At 38.3% G+C, this 16,176-nt stretch overlaps 1 protein-coding gene across 1 annotated transcript in view; it reads right to left on the minus strand.

Annotated features, from left to right (window-relative positions):
* Positions 1–5,601: 5,601 nt before the first annotated feature.
* LOC131859917 (mitochondrial fission protein ELM1) overlaps positions 5,602–16,176 on the minus strand; it is a 69,226-nt gene continuing 58,651 nt past the window's right edge. Inside the window, exons 4-5 of the mRNA XM_059214195.1 lie at positions 5,886–6,035; positions 5,602–5,754 (exon numbers count right to left, since the gene is read on the minus strand). Of these exons, the coding sequence (XP_059070178.1) occupies positions 5,617–5,754; positions 5,886–6,035 (288 nt within the window). The 3' untranslated portion in view covers positions 5,602–5,616. The remainder of the gene's footprint in view (positions 5,755–5,885; positions 6,036–16,176) is intronic.

Raw genomic sequence — 16,176 nt, forward strand, 5'->3', positions numbered from 1 at the left:
TATTCGACTTTTAATTATTTAATTCATTAATTAATTAAATGCCTTTTATTTTAATTAATAAATTTCGATTTTTAAATCAAGGCAAAATAATTAATTAATGCAAAACGCCATATTAAATGCCAATTAAATAGGACTTTAAATTTTATCGAATTTTGGCATTAAAAAAAAAGGTTTATTTGGCGCCAAAAATTTGAAAATGAAGTGGACGTACCTCATCGCCCTGGTCCCTTGGAGAGGGACAGGAGCGATTCACCATTTTTGTCATGATTCTTGCGTTTTCAACGTTCAACTCCTTCATTTCCACGTTCCAAATCGATCATCTTGTTGGGTTCTTCGAATTAGATTGCCTTGCATGTGCGCATGAGTGTCTTTAGATGTATCATCGCCCTTGTCCCTTGGAGAGGGACAGGAGCGATCTCCATGTTTTCACGTTCATCTTGCATCTTTGATCTTCGAACTTCTATTGCTAGGCGAATAACATCATTGCTAGTCCATTCCACGCACGTCCCACTTGCTTTTGCAAGGTACCTTTGATGTTATAAGGATCATCGCCCTTGTCCCTTGGAGAGGGACAGGAGCGATCCATGTTTTTTCTCCGTTTTGAGCTCAAGTTGGTAACGTTTAACCTTGGTTCATCGTTTATTGCCTTCGAAATAGCGTCCTTTACCTCGTCCATCCTCGCCTTGCCTTGACTTTGAAGGAGTATGAGTGTTTTTGATGAAATCGCTTTGGTCCTTGTCCAAAGGACAGGAGCAATATGGACTCCTTAGCTTGATTGATAACGTTTGGACGTTCAAAACTCTTGCATGTCATCCTCAAAAGACGTCTTGAACCCTTTACAACCTTGTGAAGCCTTGACTCAACGTAATTCTTGCATGAATTGATCAATATACTTAACATCGCTCTGGTCCCTTCCTGAGGGACAGGAGCGAAATTCATCATTGTGAGCTTGTTCTTGTTTATTTCAACTTACAATTATCTTCAACGCGTGTAATGACGTCCTTTCGATCCTTGGGGTAGCTTGATATTTGCTTGTCTCTTGAAATCTATACCTTAATGGAAATATCGCTCTGGTCCCTTCCCATGGGACAGGAGCGATCTGGGGTCTTAGAGCGCAAATCCTTCCAACGTGACGACCTTGATGCTTGTGTTTGATTAAAAATGTCTTAAGACGTTCCTGCCGCCTTGTTCCTTGTCTTGGATCGGTCTTAAACTTGAGGGAAAGGCAACATACTCACTGTATCGCCCTGGTCCCTTGGAGAGGGACAGGAGCGAACTTGCTCTTGTGGTCTTCATTTCACTTTGCTAGCTTCCAAATTTATATTCAACGGGTTCGTAATGCGTCCTTCCATTCATTCATGCCTTGGGATCGATTGAAACTTGGCAAGAAAATCATGTATAACAAAAAATCACTCTGGTCCCTTCCTGAGGGACAGGAGCGAACTAGGCATTTTGGGACCCTTGTTGACATTTTAAAATATTCAATTTATATTCACTGAGTTCATTTCACCGTCTTCCTTGCCACCAAACATGAACTTGTCTTGATCTTGGCCTGGATTTTACCCTATGAAGAATATCGCTCTGGTCCCTGGGAGAGGGACGGGAGCTATAATGTATTTCGCCCTGGTCCCTTCCTGAGGGACAGGAGCGATTTTAGCATTCTGGACCATTTTCCTTCATATTTGCACTTCAAATTATATTCATTTGATAAAACATCTTCCCTTGGACCTCTTCAAATCATCAAGTTGTTGAAATCCTGCAAGGACAAAGCAAAATTGGATTTGTAGCTCCGGTCCTTCACTGAGGGACAGGAGCGATTTTTCTCCTGGAGGCATTTCTGTGCTTATGAAAATCTTCAATTTATATTCAATGGAAAGATCTCGCCTTTCTCCATTACTTCCAACTCGAAATTCATCTTGACTCTGCAGGGACAGTAAGATATTTGAAAACGAGCTCTCGTCCTTCACAGAGGGACAGGAGCGATTTTGCTCCTACAGGCCAAAATAACATGATTTTACACATTTTAACACTTCACAAGGCGACAACAAGTCATTTCCAATGCCTAGGATCAAAATCAAAAAAGGTCAAAATTTGGTCAAAAATATTCAATCGGACAAAAATTCACATTTCATCTCCAACACTTAGACAAATTTAAGCTTTGCATCAACATTCCAATTGAAAATTAGACCATTCTGGCGAATTCATTGCATTCAAAATTAGCATCCTTCGAAAAGGAAGCTCAAAAGCCCTCAAGACGACTGGATTCTGGCCTGAAAAGACAGAAATAAAAACCCTAAGGGTTGACCCTAAATCCAGACAACTGACTGACTAACAAAATCCTAAAAACGAAGGCGAAAAACGAGGGAAAAACGAGCAAAAAGAGGGGGTCCCCATTTGCGATGGGGCGATGTGTGAAATGGTCACAACAGTGCCATAAGCCAAAATCCAAGGTTCCTTTCAAGTATTTGAAGATTCTCTTCATTGCTTGTACATGTGTCTCCTTAAGAGCTGCTTGAAACCTTGCTACCACACCAACTACTTGCATAATATCTGATCTTGAGGCTGTACTATAAAGCAAACTTCCTATCATAGATCTATATAGAGTTTGGTTGGCTTCAAGAGATTCGTCATCTTTACTTAACTTACACCTTGTGACCATTGGTGTACTTGCATTCCTCCATCCTAGACCTTTTTAACATCTCTTTAGCATACTTGGTTTGTGAAATAAAGATTCCATTGCTAAATTGAGAGACTTGTAATCCTAGAATGAAAGAGAGTTTACCCAACAAGGAAATTTCAAACTCATTTTGCATCTTTTGAGCAAAATCTTAACACTTCCTATCTTTGTTGCCTTCAAAGATGATATAGTTGACATGTAATACAAAAATCAATCGATAGTCATCTTCAACTTTGAGGTAAAGATTTTTGTCTACTACACATCTCTTGAATCCTTGATCTTGCAAGTATTTATCAAATCTAGAATACCAAGCTCTAAGAGTTTGCTTCAATCCATAAAGGGCCTTCTTGAGTTTGCACACATAATATTTGTTTTCTAACAAGATGAATCCTTCAGCTTGTTCTATGTAGACTTCCTCTTCTCGATGTCCATTCAAAAATGTTGATTTGACATCCATTTGATAAATTTTGAAGTTTCTGTGACGAGAAAATGCTGGAAACATTCTTATGGCCTCTAGTTGTGCGACTAGGGAAAATGTTTCTTCAAAGTCAACCCCTTCTACTTGTGCATAGCCTTTACATACCAATCTTGCTTTATTCTTCACCACTTGACCATCTTCATTTAGCTGATTTTTTAAAACCCACTTGGTACCAATTACATTTTTATCCTTGGGTCTTGGGACAAGTTCCCAAGTTTCATTTTTCTCTATTTCATTCAACTCTTCTTCCATGGCACTTACCCAATGTGTGTCTTTGCTAGCTTCTCAAATCTTTGGATTTGATTTTAGAAAGTAGAGACATATGTCATGGTGTGGTGGCCAATCTTCTTCTTGTCTGAATTTCTATATCCATGTCACTAATAACTAAATCGTCTAAATGGTTTCTTGAACAAAACTTGAAGTTATTTTGGATGCCTTTGTTGGTGTTGTAGACTTTTCATTCTCAACTTCTTTCTCTTCCTCTTCTTTGCAACATTCATCCCCTTCATGATCAACTTCTCGAGTTATTTTTTTATGATGTATGTTATCATTTATATGAACATTTCTTCTTTAAATCATCTCATGTAACATTGTAGACCCTAAAAGCTTTGCTTCTTGAGGAATAACCAAGAAACATTCCTTCATCAGCTCTAGTATCAAAATTCCCTAAGTTTCCTTCATCTCTCCTTATGTAGCAAATGCTACCAAATATTTGGAAATACTTAACCATGGCAAACCTACCTTTCTAAAGTGCATATGGAGTCTTGCCATGATTAACTATGAGTGCTCAATTTAAGATATAAACTGTTGTATGTACTGCTTCTCTCCAAAATGAATTTGATAATTTGGACTCATTGCATAGTCCTTGACATTTCTTGAACCATCATATTTATCCTTTCCACAACTCCATTTTGTTGTGGTGTTCTAGCAGCTGAAAAGTGCCTTCTAATCCCATGTCTTTCACAAAACTCCTCAAATTCTTTTGAGGTAAATTTACCTCCTCTATCTGATCTTAGGCATTTAATTTTTTATCCAATCTCATTTCTTTGGTTCAAACTAATAATTTAGTGTTAGATTGTTGATCTTATGTCAAAGTGATCCCAAATATGAAGTTACTGAATATTGTCACTCAACTAAACTTTCCAACTTCTGCAAAGGTTAATCATATTGATCAGCAAGATCCAAAGAAACACATTAAACATCACTACGAACACCCTTCCTGTTGTGAACATTATTACATCAGACTACAGGAGTCTAATGTTTATATTCATGATTTTCAACAAAATATGTAGATTTTTAATCGAACTTGTAAAAGACAATCTTAGAGTTCATACCAACAATACTCAAGCAAATGCAATTCAAGAGTTTGCTGACAAAGATACTCAATATCTATTAAGATTGGCATGGCATGGATCGTGCTTGACTCTATCCAAGTTATATTGGTGAACATATTCTCATGGTGCTTCCAAGTCAAAGCTTTTCCAACATGGGAGAGCATGTTATAGCAGTGTTCCACGGGGACGCATCTACAACCCCCCCAGGCCCACGTCCCCCCGTCCCTGAAACCAGCCCCCGAAACTTGGGCCTTTGTCCCCCAGTCCCTAAAGCCCATCCCCAATGGCCATGGAACATTGTGTTATAGTATACATAAGCCAGATTAGTCACTACTATGAGATGAGGCCTATCTCCTTAATAGGACACGTCCTATCAAGCATGCCCCTCGATGCACATATAAATAAGTCATTACCCATTCATTCTCTCTCGCATACATGATTATATATTATATTTTATGTATCAACATGTAATTAATAATTATATTCTACATTTACCATGTGTAGCTAGTACGTATACTATATGTATGCAAATAGATTATGAGATTTCTTATATCAGCTCATCTCAGTTTTTAGTTAGAGATTGTTGCACTTCTGATGCTAAAAGTCAGATCTGAATGTCAGGACTTGCACTTTAATCCTGGGAAAAGTTAAAAGAGTGCAAATTATTGATTTTATTCATCTTATCCGATTGCTCTTGTCCTCTGGAAACTTTGTGCCTCTTTCTGATATATATTGAAGCTTCCTAGATACAGTTCATTTTAAGTGAGTACATATGCTAATCTCACTTTTTAGTTAGAGCTTCTAGTGGTCCTGAAGCTAACTAGATACATTCTGTATTTATTAAGTATATCAGTTCATCTCGAATTTTTAGTAAGAGAATGTTGCAGCTCTGATACTAAAAATCAGACCTGAACTTTTAATCCTCCCAAATTTGTACGTATGTACTTATTACTACAATATAAAAAGCAGTGCATATGGGGTTAGTTTTTGACATAGGTATTGAGATTTTCAAATGCATGGTTTTTCCTTATATTAACAAAAATGAATCATTAAATGATAATACGTGCAAAAAAAATTGTTCCTTTTTGCTGAAATTTATGTGCCATTACCAAAATTTCAGTTGTGAATCAATTCTTACTTGTTGGTCCTCCTATGTTTACAACAAGCAATGGCTTTGGAAGTGGTGCCAAATAATCATGCCACTCTGCAGCAGCTTTTCGCAATGTTGTGAAATCAGCATGATGTAAAGCTCCAACTGTAAGGACCTATAATAATAAATTTTGAAAATCTAATCACCCCATGAACCCATAAATCCAGTGCATATTGAATAAAGGCTCGAAAAATACTGCATATAACCCAGATGTTTGTAATTAGTTCCAAATTTCAAAATGCATACCACATGTCTGTCTGGAGGCTCTCTTGGAGTTATCCAATTTCGAAGAAAACGAGGAACTTGCTCTTGTCCAGAAGGAGTCAAAGCATAAAAATCATGGTGAGGGGTCACCACTAAATCAAAACGATTGAGCTTGTACCTTGGGTGCTGTATCTGATAATAACATGCAACAAAGCCGTCAGCACTAGCGTACATATCTATAAACCAAGATACAAATTTACAAGTAATTCTTGAGAAAATAAACACATACACACATGTATCTATTTATGCACACATACATACATATACACATACGTATATGTATGTATTTTTGTATATATCTGCATATATGCATACACACATACACATACATACATCTATATGTGAGTACGTGTATGTATGCATGTATGCAGATATTAAAGGTAAAAGGTACTTCATGATACCATCAAAATGTTACAAACAGCTAGCTGTTTCATCAAATTTCTTCCTTAAGAGACACATGTGTTTTTAGCTCTAATACCATAGACTATCAAAATGAGGGACAGTTTTAACCAAACAAAACAGAAAGTACTTTGTCAGCCACACAAGTTTTCCCAATTTGTCTTCTCCTTGTTCTTTCCCAGCTGCACACCCACCCTGCCACTTATTGAGAATCTATTAATTATTTTCTGTATGCCTATCACTATGCTCTTGAGCAATCATAACCTTGAGGCTACTGAATTTTAAAAGGTCATTTTCCTTCGAAAGGTTGATGCATGACTGGTATCACTCTGGATTGACTTGGCTTATACCAAAGTTTGCTAGCATAGCTACATCCAACTAGAAGATTTATAATGTTTCCTCTTGTTATCCACATGAGATGCGGTAAGATGGCCCAAAAGAGCCTTTTTTCTTAAGATGTTTTATTTAAGGATCCAGTCACTAGCCGCCAACTAATCGAACACTTCAATTTTGGGCATGCAATTAGCTTGATATATGATTCTCCATCTTTCTTCTGTGTTACGGTTTTGACCTTGTATGAGTTGTATGCTTCTTTTATAATATATTTTCTAATCTTGGCTCTGTCCCATATTATTTTATCCTGGCCTCTTCTTTTGGAAATTTTGGAAGTGTGAAAGATTTATTGGAGCCCATCTTCTCTCACAAATTCTGAATAGCTCATTTTATACCTTAGAACTAAATCTGTCTATAACAATTTCTTCAATCTAGCTAAGTTTCTGTTCATCACCCCCTGGAAGTCATGAACTAGTCCAGAATGGACTTCTCCACTTCTTATAGACTATATGATATATTCTGCAATAATTATTCTACATGGAAAAAAGACATCCAAAGTGATGAACCCTTTAAATTGTTTCACTATTTCAATATCCTTCTTGGCTTCATAATAATGTATTTGCAGGAAAGGACTCTACTCCATAGCCCATTCTTCTCCTTCAATATCCTCAAAACCATAGTAGTATCCATTTACACAGCATTGGCATGATGTTATAATAGTGAAAATAGAAATTCAACTACTTGGGTTTAAAGTGGGAAAAACTTGGCAAAAACTCAAGAACTAATTAATAATGTACTAGTTGTAATAACTAATAACAGAGAATCAAAATGAAGAGCGATAGGAAGAGCGAAAGGCAGAGCGAAGGACAGAGGTGCGAGAAGCAGAGGAGCGCAAAAGATGGGCAGTATGGAACTGATGCGGACACAAGAGTGCGAAGACCCGTGAAATGGAGAATACTGGAAGTAGATTGGAACAATTCCGGAACCCCTTGCGAGGAGCATTTGGAAGGAGCAGCAGAAAACAGTGGAGATAGTATAATTCATCGCCCTTTCACAGAAAGGAGAAGCCATCCAGCGGCATCGAAATTGACCTATCCAAAGATATTGAAAATGAAAATCTGATCTTTGAGAGTCATGCGATCATCGCAAAAATTGTGGGACCAAAATTACCAAGAAAGGATATTGATTCCTAGACCGAGGAAAATTGGGGGAAGAACATAATGATTAAATTTCTGCCCAAAGGCTTCTTTGTAGCAGTTTTCCCCGAAGAAAAAGAACGAAATCACGTTTTGTATCTCAAAAACTGGTTTTTGAACAGTCACCCAGTGTATATGCAGCCCTGGTCTCCGAATTTCGATCCCACACAACTGGCTGTATATGATAAACCTGTATGGATTCGACTATACAACTTACCAATTGAATATTGGAGCGAGACAAGCCTGGAAAAGATTGGAAGAACCCTCAGAACTCTACTGGAAAGTGATGAAGACATAATAGAGGGTAACTTACATACCTATGCCAGACTCAAAATCGCTGCCGTAAAGACAATTCCCACTTCGGTGATACTACTTTCAGCGAATGGCGAATGGAAACAGCAGATTGAAGTGGAAAAAGAAATTAGGGCTTGCTCGAGATGTGGTAGTTTATTTCATAATTCAGACAAATGCAGATTATTTGTAAGAAAGGCCTTCAGCCGCCCTCCCAAAAAATAGAAACAAGTATGGAAGGAAAAAGAGAAAAAAATGGCATCGGAAATTCTGCTCTTAGAGGGACCTAAAATTACCAATCATGAAATGAAACAAGATGCGAGCATGTTGAAATCGGCGCAAGACATCCCAGTGGATATGAACAACGATATACAAATATATCCAATTGAAACCCCCCCTGTTGAGGTCGCACTTCAGGAACCTGAATCAAAAGTATCGGAGTCGGACAATAATGAAGATGAGTTGAATTTGGTAGATCCTAGATGCATCAGTCAATTGGCCAATACCATCCTGGGGGGGTGCGAAATGCACAAGAGGGAGGAGAAGCCATAAGACAGTGAGGGAGCATAGGGCAAATGAGAAGGGTATTGTAAGTATGTTAATAAAATTTGAATCTCTCCAAGGGAGGAAAGGCCTCCCTAAGGGGTCAATGAGGATTATCTCTTGGAATGTCAGGGGCCTATCGGCCCCTGACAAAAAACGCTTGGTCAAGAGAACTTGGCCAAGATTGATGCAGAAATATTCATTCTACAAGAAACAAAGCTAAGTAAGGATAAGGCGATTGAGTTCATCAAGTACTGTTTCAAGTGGGAAGGCATTTTTCAGGATGCCAGAGGTGCGGCTGGGGGTTTGGAAATATTGTGGAACCCTTCCAAAATTGATGTACATCCTATTGCTTCATTTGACCACTGGATGGCCTGCACCATTGTCTGTAAACAAACAGACCTATCCTACCCGCTATTCAATATCTATGGACCTATCAGGACTGAGGAAAAATTGAAAGTCTGGAATGAAATTACTAATCAAATTAAGGCGTTAGAAATGGATAGGGTCATAGCTGCTGGAGATTTCAACGCCCTTTTGGACATTGATGAGAAGGTGGGAGGTCTCCGAAAACCTTCGAAAGTGATGGAGGATTTTAGAGATTTTGTAGCAAATTGCAAACTGATCGATATTATTCCTAAGAATGGTAAATTCACATGTACTAATTGGAGGCTAAACTTTGCCAATATATCTGAAAGACTAGACCGGTTTCTGGTGGGTGAGTGGTGGATTAGTTGCAATTATTCCTTGGAAACTGAAATTATCCCCCAAATTGGTTCGGATCATCTGCCAATATCCCTATCCATTGCCCAGGACATTCGCAGCAAGAAGAATCTCTTCAAAGTATTGAGCATGTGGTGGCGGGATGAGCGGTTCCTTGACAATCTGAAAGAATGGTGGAACGAAGGTAATATCTACTCTGGGTCTCCTAGTTTTAAATTTGTTAAAAGAATCCAGTTCCTGGAGAACAAAATTAAAGATTGGAGCAAAATGTCATTCAAAAATGTATTTGTGGAGAAAAGTAGAATTGAGGATGAGCTAGAAGAAATTGGAAATCGGGTAATGCAATTCAGAATGACCAATGTTGAATTTGAATTGGAGAAAAAACTTAAAACTCAATATATGGAAATTTTAAAGCCGGAGGAACTATATTGGAAAGATAAGGCTAGGGAACTATGGATTGCTGAGGGCGATCTCAATACTAAATTCTTTCACGCTTCTTCCAAGGCCAGAAGGATCAACAACAAAATATGTTCAATCAAAGATGAGAATGGGATTTTGAAAACAGAGGCCAATGACATTGAGCTAATTGCTCTCAGGTATTACATGGACATATTAGGGGGTGCTGAGCAGGAGTCGGGTTCAATACTATTGATTGAGGAAGTCATTAATCCTCAGATTTCTAGCTCTGATTGTGATATGTTACTGGCTCCTTATTCTTTGGAAGAAATTAAACATACCACATTTTCTTTGCATCCCCAAAAGGCACCCGGACCAAATAGCATAACGGCAGAGCTTTTTCAAAAATGTTGGGATTTCATGGGGAAGGATATTTGGAACGTGGTTGAGGAATTCCAGAAAAAGCATAAATTTGTGAAAGAGATCAACCACACTATTATCACACTTATTCCCAAAAAACAGATCTGTGAATCCATGTCCGAGTTCCGCCCAATATCATTATGCAACACTATCTACAAAATAATATCCAAGGCCATGGCTGAAAGATTGAAAAAACTGCTACCAAAACTTGTGTCTGAGAATCAGAATGGGTTCACTCCGGGCCGAGAAATCGCGGATAGTATCATTCTCGTATCCGAAGTCATACACTCACTCCATAAAGATAAATTGAAAGGTATGATTATCAAACTCGATGTCACCAAAGCATATGATAAAGTGATATGGAATTTCCTTATACGAGTCCTTGATAGATTTGGGTTCCCAGCTAGTTGGCTTGAATGTATAAAGTTTTGTATTAGCACTGTGAGCTTTTCCATTCTTGTCAATGGCAATCTGAATGGGTTTTTTGGTGCCACAAAAGGTCTGTGACAAGGTGATCCATTATCTCCTTCACTCTTCGTTCTTATGGCGGAAGTCTTGGGGAGATTAATCAGAAAAAGACATAGTGAAGGCATTTGGTGCGGAATCAAAGTTCATGAGCAATTTGAGGCCATTACGCACTCCCATTTTGCAGATGATACAATAGTGTTTGGAGAAGCATCCATTCGGGAAGCAATTGGTATCAAAAACACACTGGAGGAATATACAATGGCATCAAGACAAGTTACGAACAAAGAAAAGTCCCAATTACTGTTCTTCAATACTTCCAAGATGGCTCAGATGAGAATTGCACAACATCTGAACATAAAAATTGCTGAGCTCCCGATCAAATATCTGGGGATTCAGATTGACAAAGGTTGCAGACAATCCCAAGTTTGGAATGATGTTATAAATGCATGTCAGGTAAAATCAGAAAATTGGAAGAATAGGTGGCTGTCCCAGGCGGGTAGAATCACCATGATTAAATCAGTTCTATCCGCCATCCCTATATACACTATGTCATGCTTCAAAATGCCGATCGCTGCCGGAAAAAATCTGAACAATCTACTCAAAAAATTTGTTTGGGACAGAGCCAAAGATAATAGGAAAATACCACTAATTAACTGGGACACATTGTGCATGATTAAGGAAGCTGGGGGAGCTGGATTAAGAAAAATGGAACTTCAAAACTCTTCCCTTGGAGCTAAACTATCATGGAAAATGTGCAAAGATCCTCAGAAACTCTAGGTTAGATTGTTTCAAAAGAAATACCTGGACTCGGACGACCCAAACCGGATTCTCACAGTGGCCAACTCGAGACGGGGCTCTACCACATGGAACTTCCTATGGGATAGCAGACACATTATCACTGAACACATTTCTTGGCAGATTGGGAATGGCAGATCCGCATTATTCTGGAGAGACTCATGGAATGGGTTTCCCTCTCTCTATGAAACATTTGAAGATAAAGAGTGGATTAATCTAGTCGAGGATAGTATTGGGCGACATGTATGCAACTATATGGAAAATCATGAAGACACAAGTAGTCTAAGAAATTGGAAAAGAATAAATATTGGTAATCCAGCACTATGTGCAAAACTTTGGGAAGCATTAAAAGATAGGAAAGTACCAGCCTCCTGTGAAGATGATAACATAATCTGGTGCGCCTCAAAGTCCGGGGAGTACAGTATCAAACTGGGATATGAAATACGACATAGGGGTACTTGTGATGCGTGGCCTCACAAACTTTGCTGGAGTAAAATAATACTGCCAAAAGCAGGGGCATTTCTGTGGATTGCACTACACGATAGAATCCTTACTAGTGATAGACTCAAAACTATAGGCATCTCGGGTCCCAATCGATGTGTGATGTGTTGTGCAGACGAAGAGACAGCCAACCATTTCCTATTCAAGTGTCCAGTGGCTGAAATTTGTTGGAACTGGTTCCTCGCCCAGATAAATTGGTCCACGGCTAGGAACGAAATGCTCTTGGACTTCCTGCAATCCTGGCCAATCAAACAGAAGTCAAGGTGGAGTGACCTATGGATGGTCAGTCTATCAATGATCGTTTGGCACATCTAGAAGGAAAGGAATACAAGAATCTTCAAGGAGACATCATTATCAAATACTATGCTGATTGACAAAATAAAAGGTGCAATCGAGGAAGTGATAAATGGTAAAATACTAAAGGGTGGTCCTAAAAAATACAAAAATTGGGACTACGAAATGGAAAAGCATTGGTCTCTTAGAAGATTAGATAATTTTGCCCCCCCTAAGAAGCCAGCCGACAGAAAATCTGTCAAATGGAAGGCTCCTCCTAAAGATTGGACAAAACTCAATTTTGATGGAGCTAGTAGAGGGAACCCGGGAGAATCTGGTATTGGAGTAATAATCCGAGATGAGCATGGTAATATTATCAACGGACTATATGAAGGAATTGGTTCTGCTACATATAATGAAGCAGAGATCCGGGCTTTAGAGGCTGGACTACGACTTTGTATTCAGCAGAAGATTACACAAGTCATCATCGAAGGGGACTCGCAGATTATAATAAATGGGGTGACCAAGTCAAATTTTCAGAACTGGAAACTCAAAAAGTGGTTGCCACTAATAAACAAACACCTCAAATCAATCAATAGCTATGAAATAACTCATGTGTATCGTGAGGGCAATCAAGTTGCAGACATTTTGGCAAACCTTGGGATCGAAAGGAAAGAAGGTCTCATCTCTTTCAATCATATCTCGACCGACAATGATATAACTAGACAATGTGTGAAGGACTTTTGTATTTCCCCACGGCAAGGAATAGGATAACAAATCTGCTTTAACTGGATCCACACCTGAGCTTGGGCATTGGCGGCAGTGACATACACCTCTGAAACGTGTAGAAGAGTACGTAACTGGGTAAAAATGGCAGAGTGCATACGCCCTAATCACGAGTTCTAAAAGTGACGGCAGATTGAGGCTTCACATGGATAAGCATTGGCCTGCGCATTTGGGAAGTACTGGATACAGATTGAGACACGCCATCAATATGAGATTGCCCAAGTTCAGAGGAAGAATCTGGTGGATTTTGTGGAATGATGATAATTGGGAACCGGATCATGCTTATATCCATAAATACTTGACAGAAGAATTATCTCTCAGAATTGTTTGTGTTGTGGATATAAATGGCTCATTTTGGAGATATTAGTTGTGTGAACTGTGGCAATGTGTTGGGAACACAACTTCGAAACTTATTTATCACTGAAGACTTTGTTTATGATGCTATTCGGGGATTAATTGGCATCAGTCTCAATTTTGGACGGCACTGGTGTGATGCTACTATCCTAGAGGCGGCTCTTATGCCCCTGGTTGATGTCATAGAGTCAGGGGAGCGTGCGGTGGAGCTTTCAGATGGCTTTGTGAAACCATTCATCGCGAACTATGTGGCCAACGACATCCTAAGTCTTGAGGAGGGCACCAGAGTAAACTAGAATATAAACTAAACTTAACTCATTGTGATTTGAAATTTAATTTCTAAAAGAAATCTATTCGAAGTGAAAAAACGAAAAATTTAAATAACCCTAACCTTCTACAAAAAATGTTCAATTTGCCTTTGCTCTATGTTTTTGTCTCAAGTATAACACTTTTTGAAAAACTCAAGAAACAACGCATCAAAAGGGGTGGGTCATGATTAATTGAGAGTAATCATGAGATTTTCAAAGAATGCTACTATGCTCAAAACCACCTTTGCTCATAAAACTGTATTCAGATCATAAATATCCTTGATTCATGCCCCCTCCCCAAAACATAGGTTTGCAAAATGTATTCAAAGCAACTAAGGGTAACCTTTGTTTCTTCAATGCCCTGCCATATATATCTCATTTGCTTTCCCTTGATTGTTTTGGGCATTAATTACAAAGAATGCTTGAAGAACTACAGTCAACTTGTAGTTTTCCTATTGATATAGTCATTTCCCCTAACAACTTTTGATAGAGTCATAGATGGAGGGTTCAAATAACAACTATCCAACCATGCAACTAGCACAGCACTTAATAGATTCACACAAAGTAATAAGAATAACACGGGAAATGAATTGAAAAGTGTTTTTCTTAATTCACAGTAAGAATTACATTAACAATCATTGTTGCAGGGGCTTACAACAGTATGATTCCTCAGTCTTCAATTACACACAATCAATGTGTGATTCTCCAATTGCAATCTTCTGAGCCAATATGTGATAGATGAAACCCTTCTATACTTTTAGTCTGCTACTGAACTCTTGTGAGCTTGCAATAAGCTAATTGTTTTCAAATGTAGAATGATCTTTTACAGCAAATGCAAGCAAGAAAAATGTTATGGTGTAGACCAGCGATGCGGTACAATGCTCAATGCATATTAGAGATGAAAATGTGTAGAACCTGCCTTACATGAATGAGGTAAGATGTAAGCATTGGAACTCAATGTGGTCCTAAGCATGAACCTACTTGGAACAAGTAAGTTTATAAATGCCTTTAAAAGTTGGCATGAGAACCAAGTGTTTGGCACACAACTCTATTAGATCTTCCTAAAGAAATTTGGCAATTCATTGTATTAACCAATATTCAAAAAACAAGTGGCAATGATGTGGCATGATGAAATATGGCTTATTAAGCTTTGTTAACAATTTGGTGTCTCTAATATTGTTATGCAATATCACACAGTAAGAATACTATACAGAACTTTGATGTATTGAAACGGTAACTACAACAGAAGCGTGCCTCTATGATAGGAATTGACTTTTATGGTAAGAGTTGGATGACTATGACTTTCATTTGGAAACCTATAAAACAAAACAAACATGACAGAAAATGTTTTGTGTGATGCAAAATTCCTCTTACACTTCAACATTCCCACTTCTTAACCTCAATTATATCACTTGGTTCTTTCTTCATTCTGCCTCTAAACAAGGGTATGCTTAGATGCTTATGAGAATCATATCTCATATCCCATAGCTCCACTGATTTCTAATTCTGTTGATCTCACTAGTGTCTTGTTGCTTTCTCATAGTTTAGAATTATGAAGGTTCTTAACCTCTCTGAAATTGAGGTCTTGCGAGAATTGTTTCGTGCATAAATTGCTGAATTGGTTGTGTACCTTGATGTAGCAGTGCCCTCATTCTCTCTTCCTCCTAATGGCCCTACCGTGGCCTTAATGATGAGAAGGTACAACTACGGCAAAGGGGTCTCTGTGTTGCAGTCCCCTTTTGGCAGCACAGAAACCTGCAAGCACACTATTCTCAAGTACTAAGAACTTCAGTCACTGAACCCGTTCATATTATTCTTTTGAAAAACCAGAGCTCCTTTGGACCACTAAGAATGTTTGATCCAATCTGTGATATGTGTTAGCCACACCTAGTATAATTATCATACCCAACCTTTTATTATTGAAGAGAAATTCACCATCACATGAATGAGAATTACACCATACACAATTGACGACTCTGACATAGACCCATTGCTTAATTTGTTGGCACCTTGAAGAGAACTGTATAAGATGTATCACATGGCTATTGGTCTTTAAACATCTAAACAATTTGGATTTTTCCATTTAGGGATATGAGCAGAAATGTCGCATTAAGCTCTTCCATAATGGTTATAAGTTCGGAAGTGCTACTTGTACTACATCGACAACCTCCTTAACTACAGCCTAGTATTTTTAATAGAATCTTGCCAAGATTCCACTTGATACCAATGCTTAGTCAACTTTCACGGGAAAATTGGCAGCAGTCACCTCAATATCTGAAAGTCGAAAATCAATGTCTTTCAGTGATATGCTTACGAATGTGGATTGGAACAAGTGATTTTGGGCTTCTTCATCTGCCTTCCCTAAATCCATCAAGAATCCTTTAAAATAATTCACTCCTTCATTTCTCGTCTCTGCTAGTTTGACTCTACTTGATATTTCCAAAGATTGTACCAAATTTGTGGTAAATTTTAGTACTGTTGTACGCT

The sequence above is a fragment of the Cryptomeria japonica genome, chromosome 11, assembly GCF_030272615.1.
Source record: "Cryptomeria japonica chromosome 11, Sugi_1.0, whole genome shotgun sequence".
In the NCBI taxonomy this organism is placed as follows: domain Eukaryota; kingdom Viridiplantae; phylum Streptophyta; class Pinopsida; order Cupressales; family Cupressaceae; genus Cryptomeria; species Cryptomeria japonica.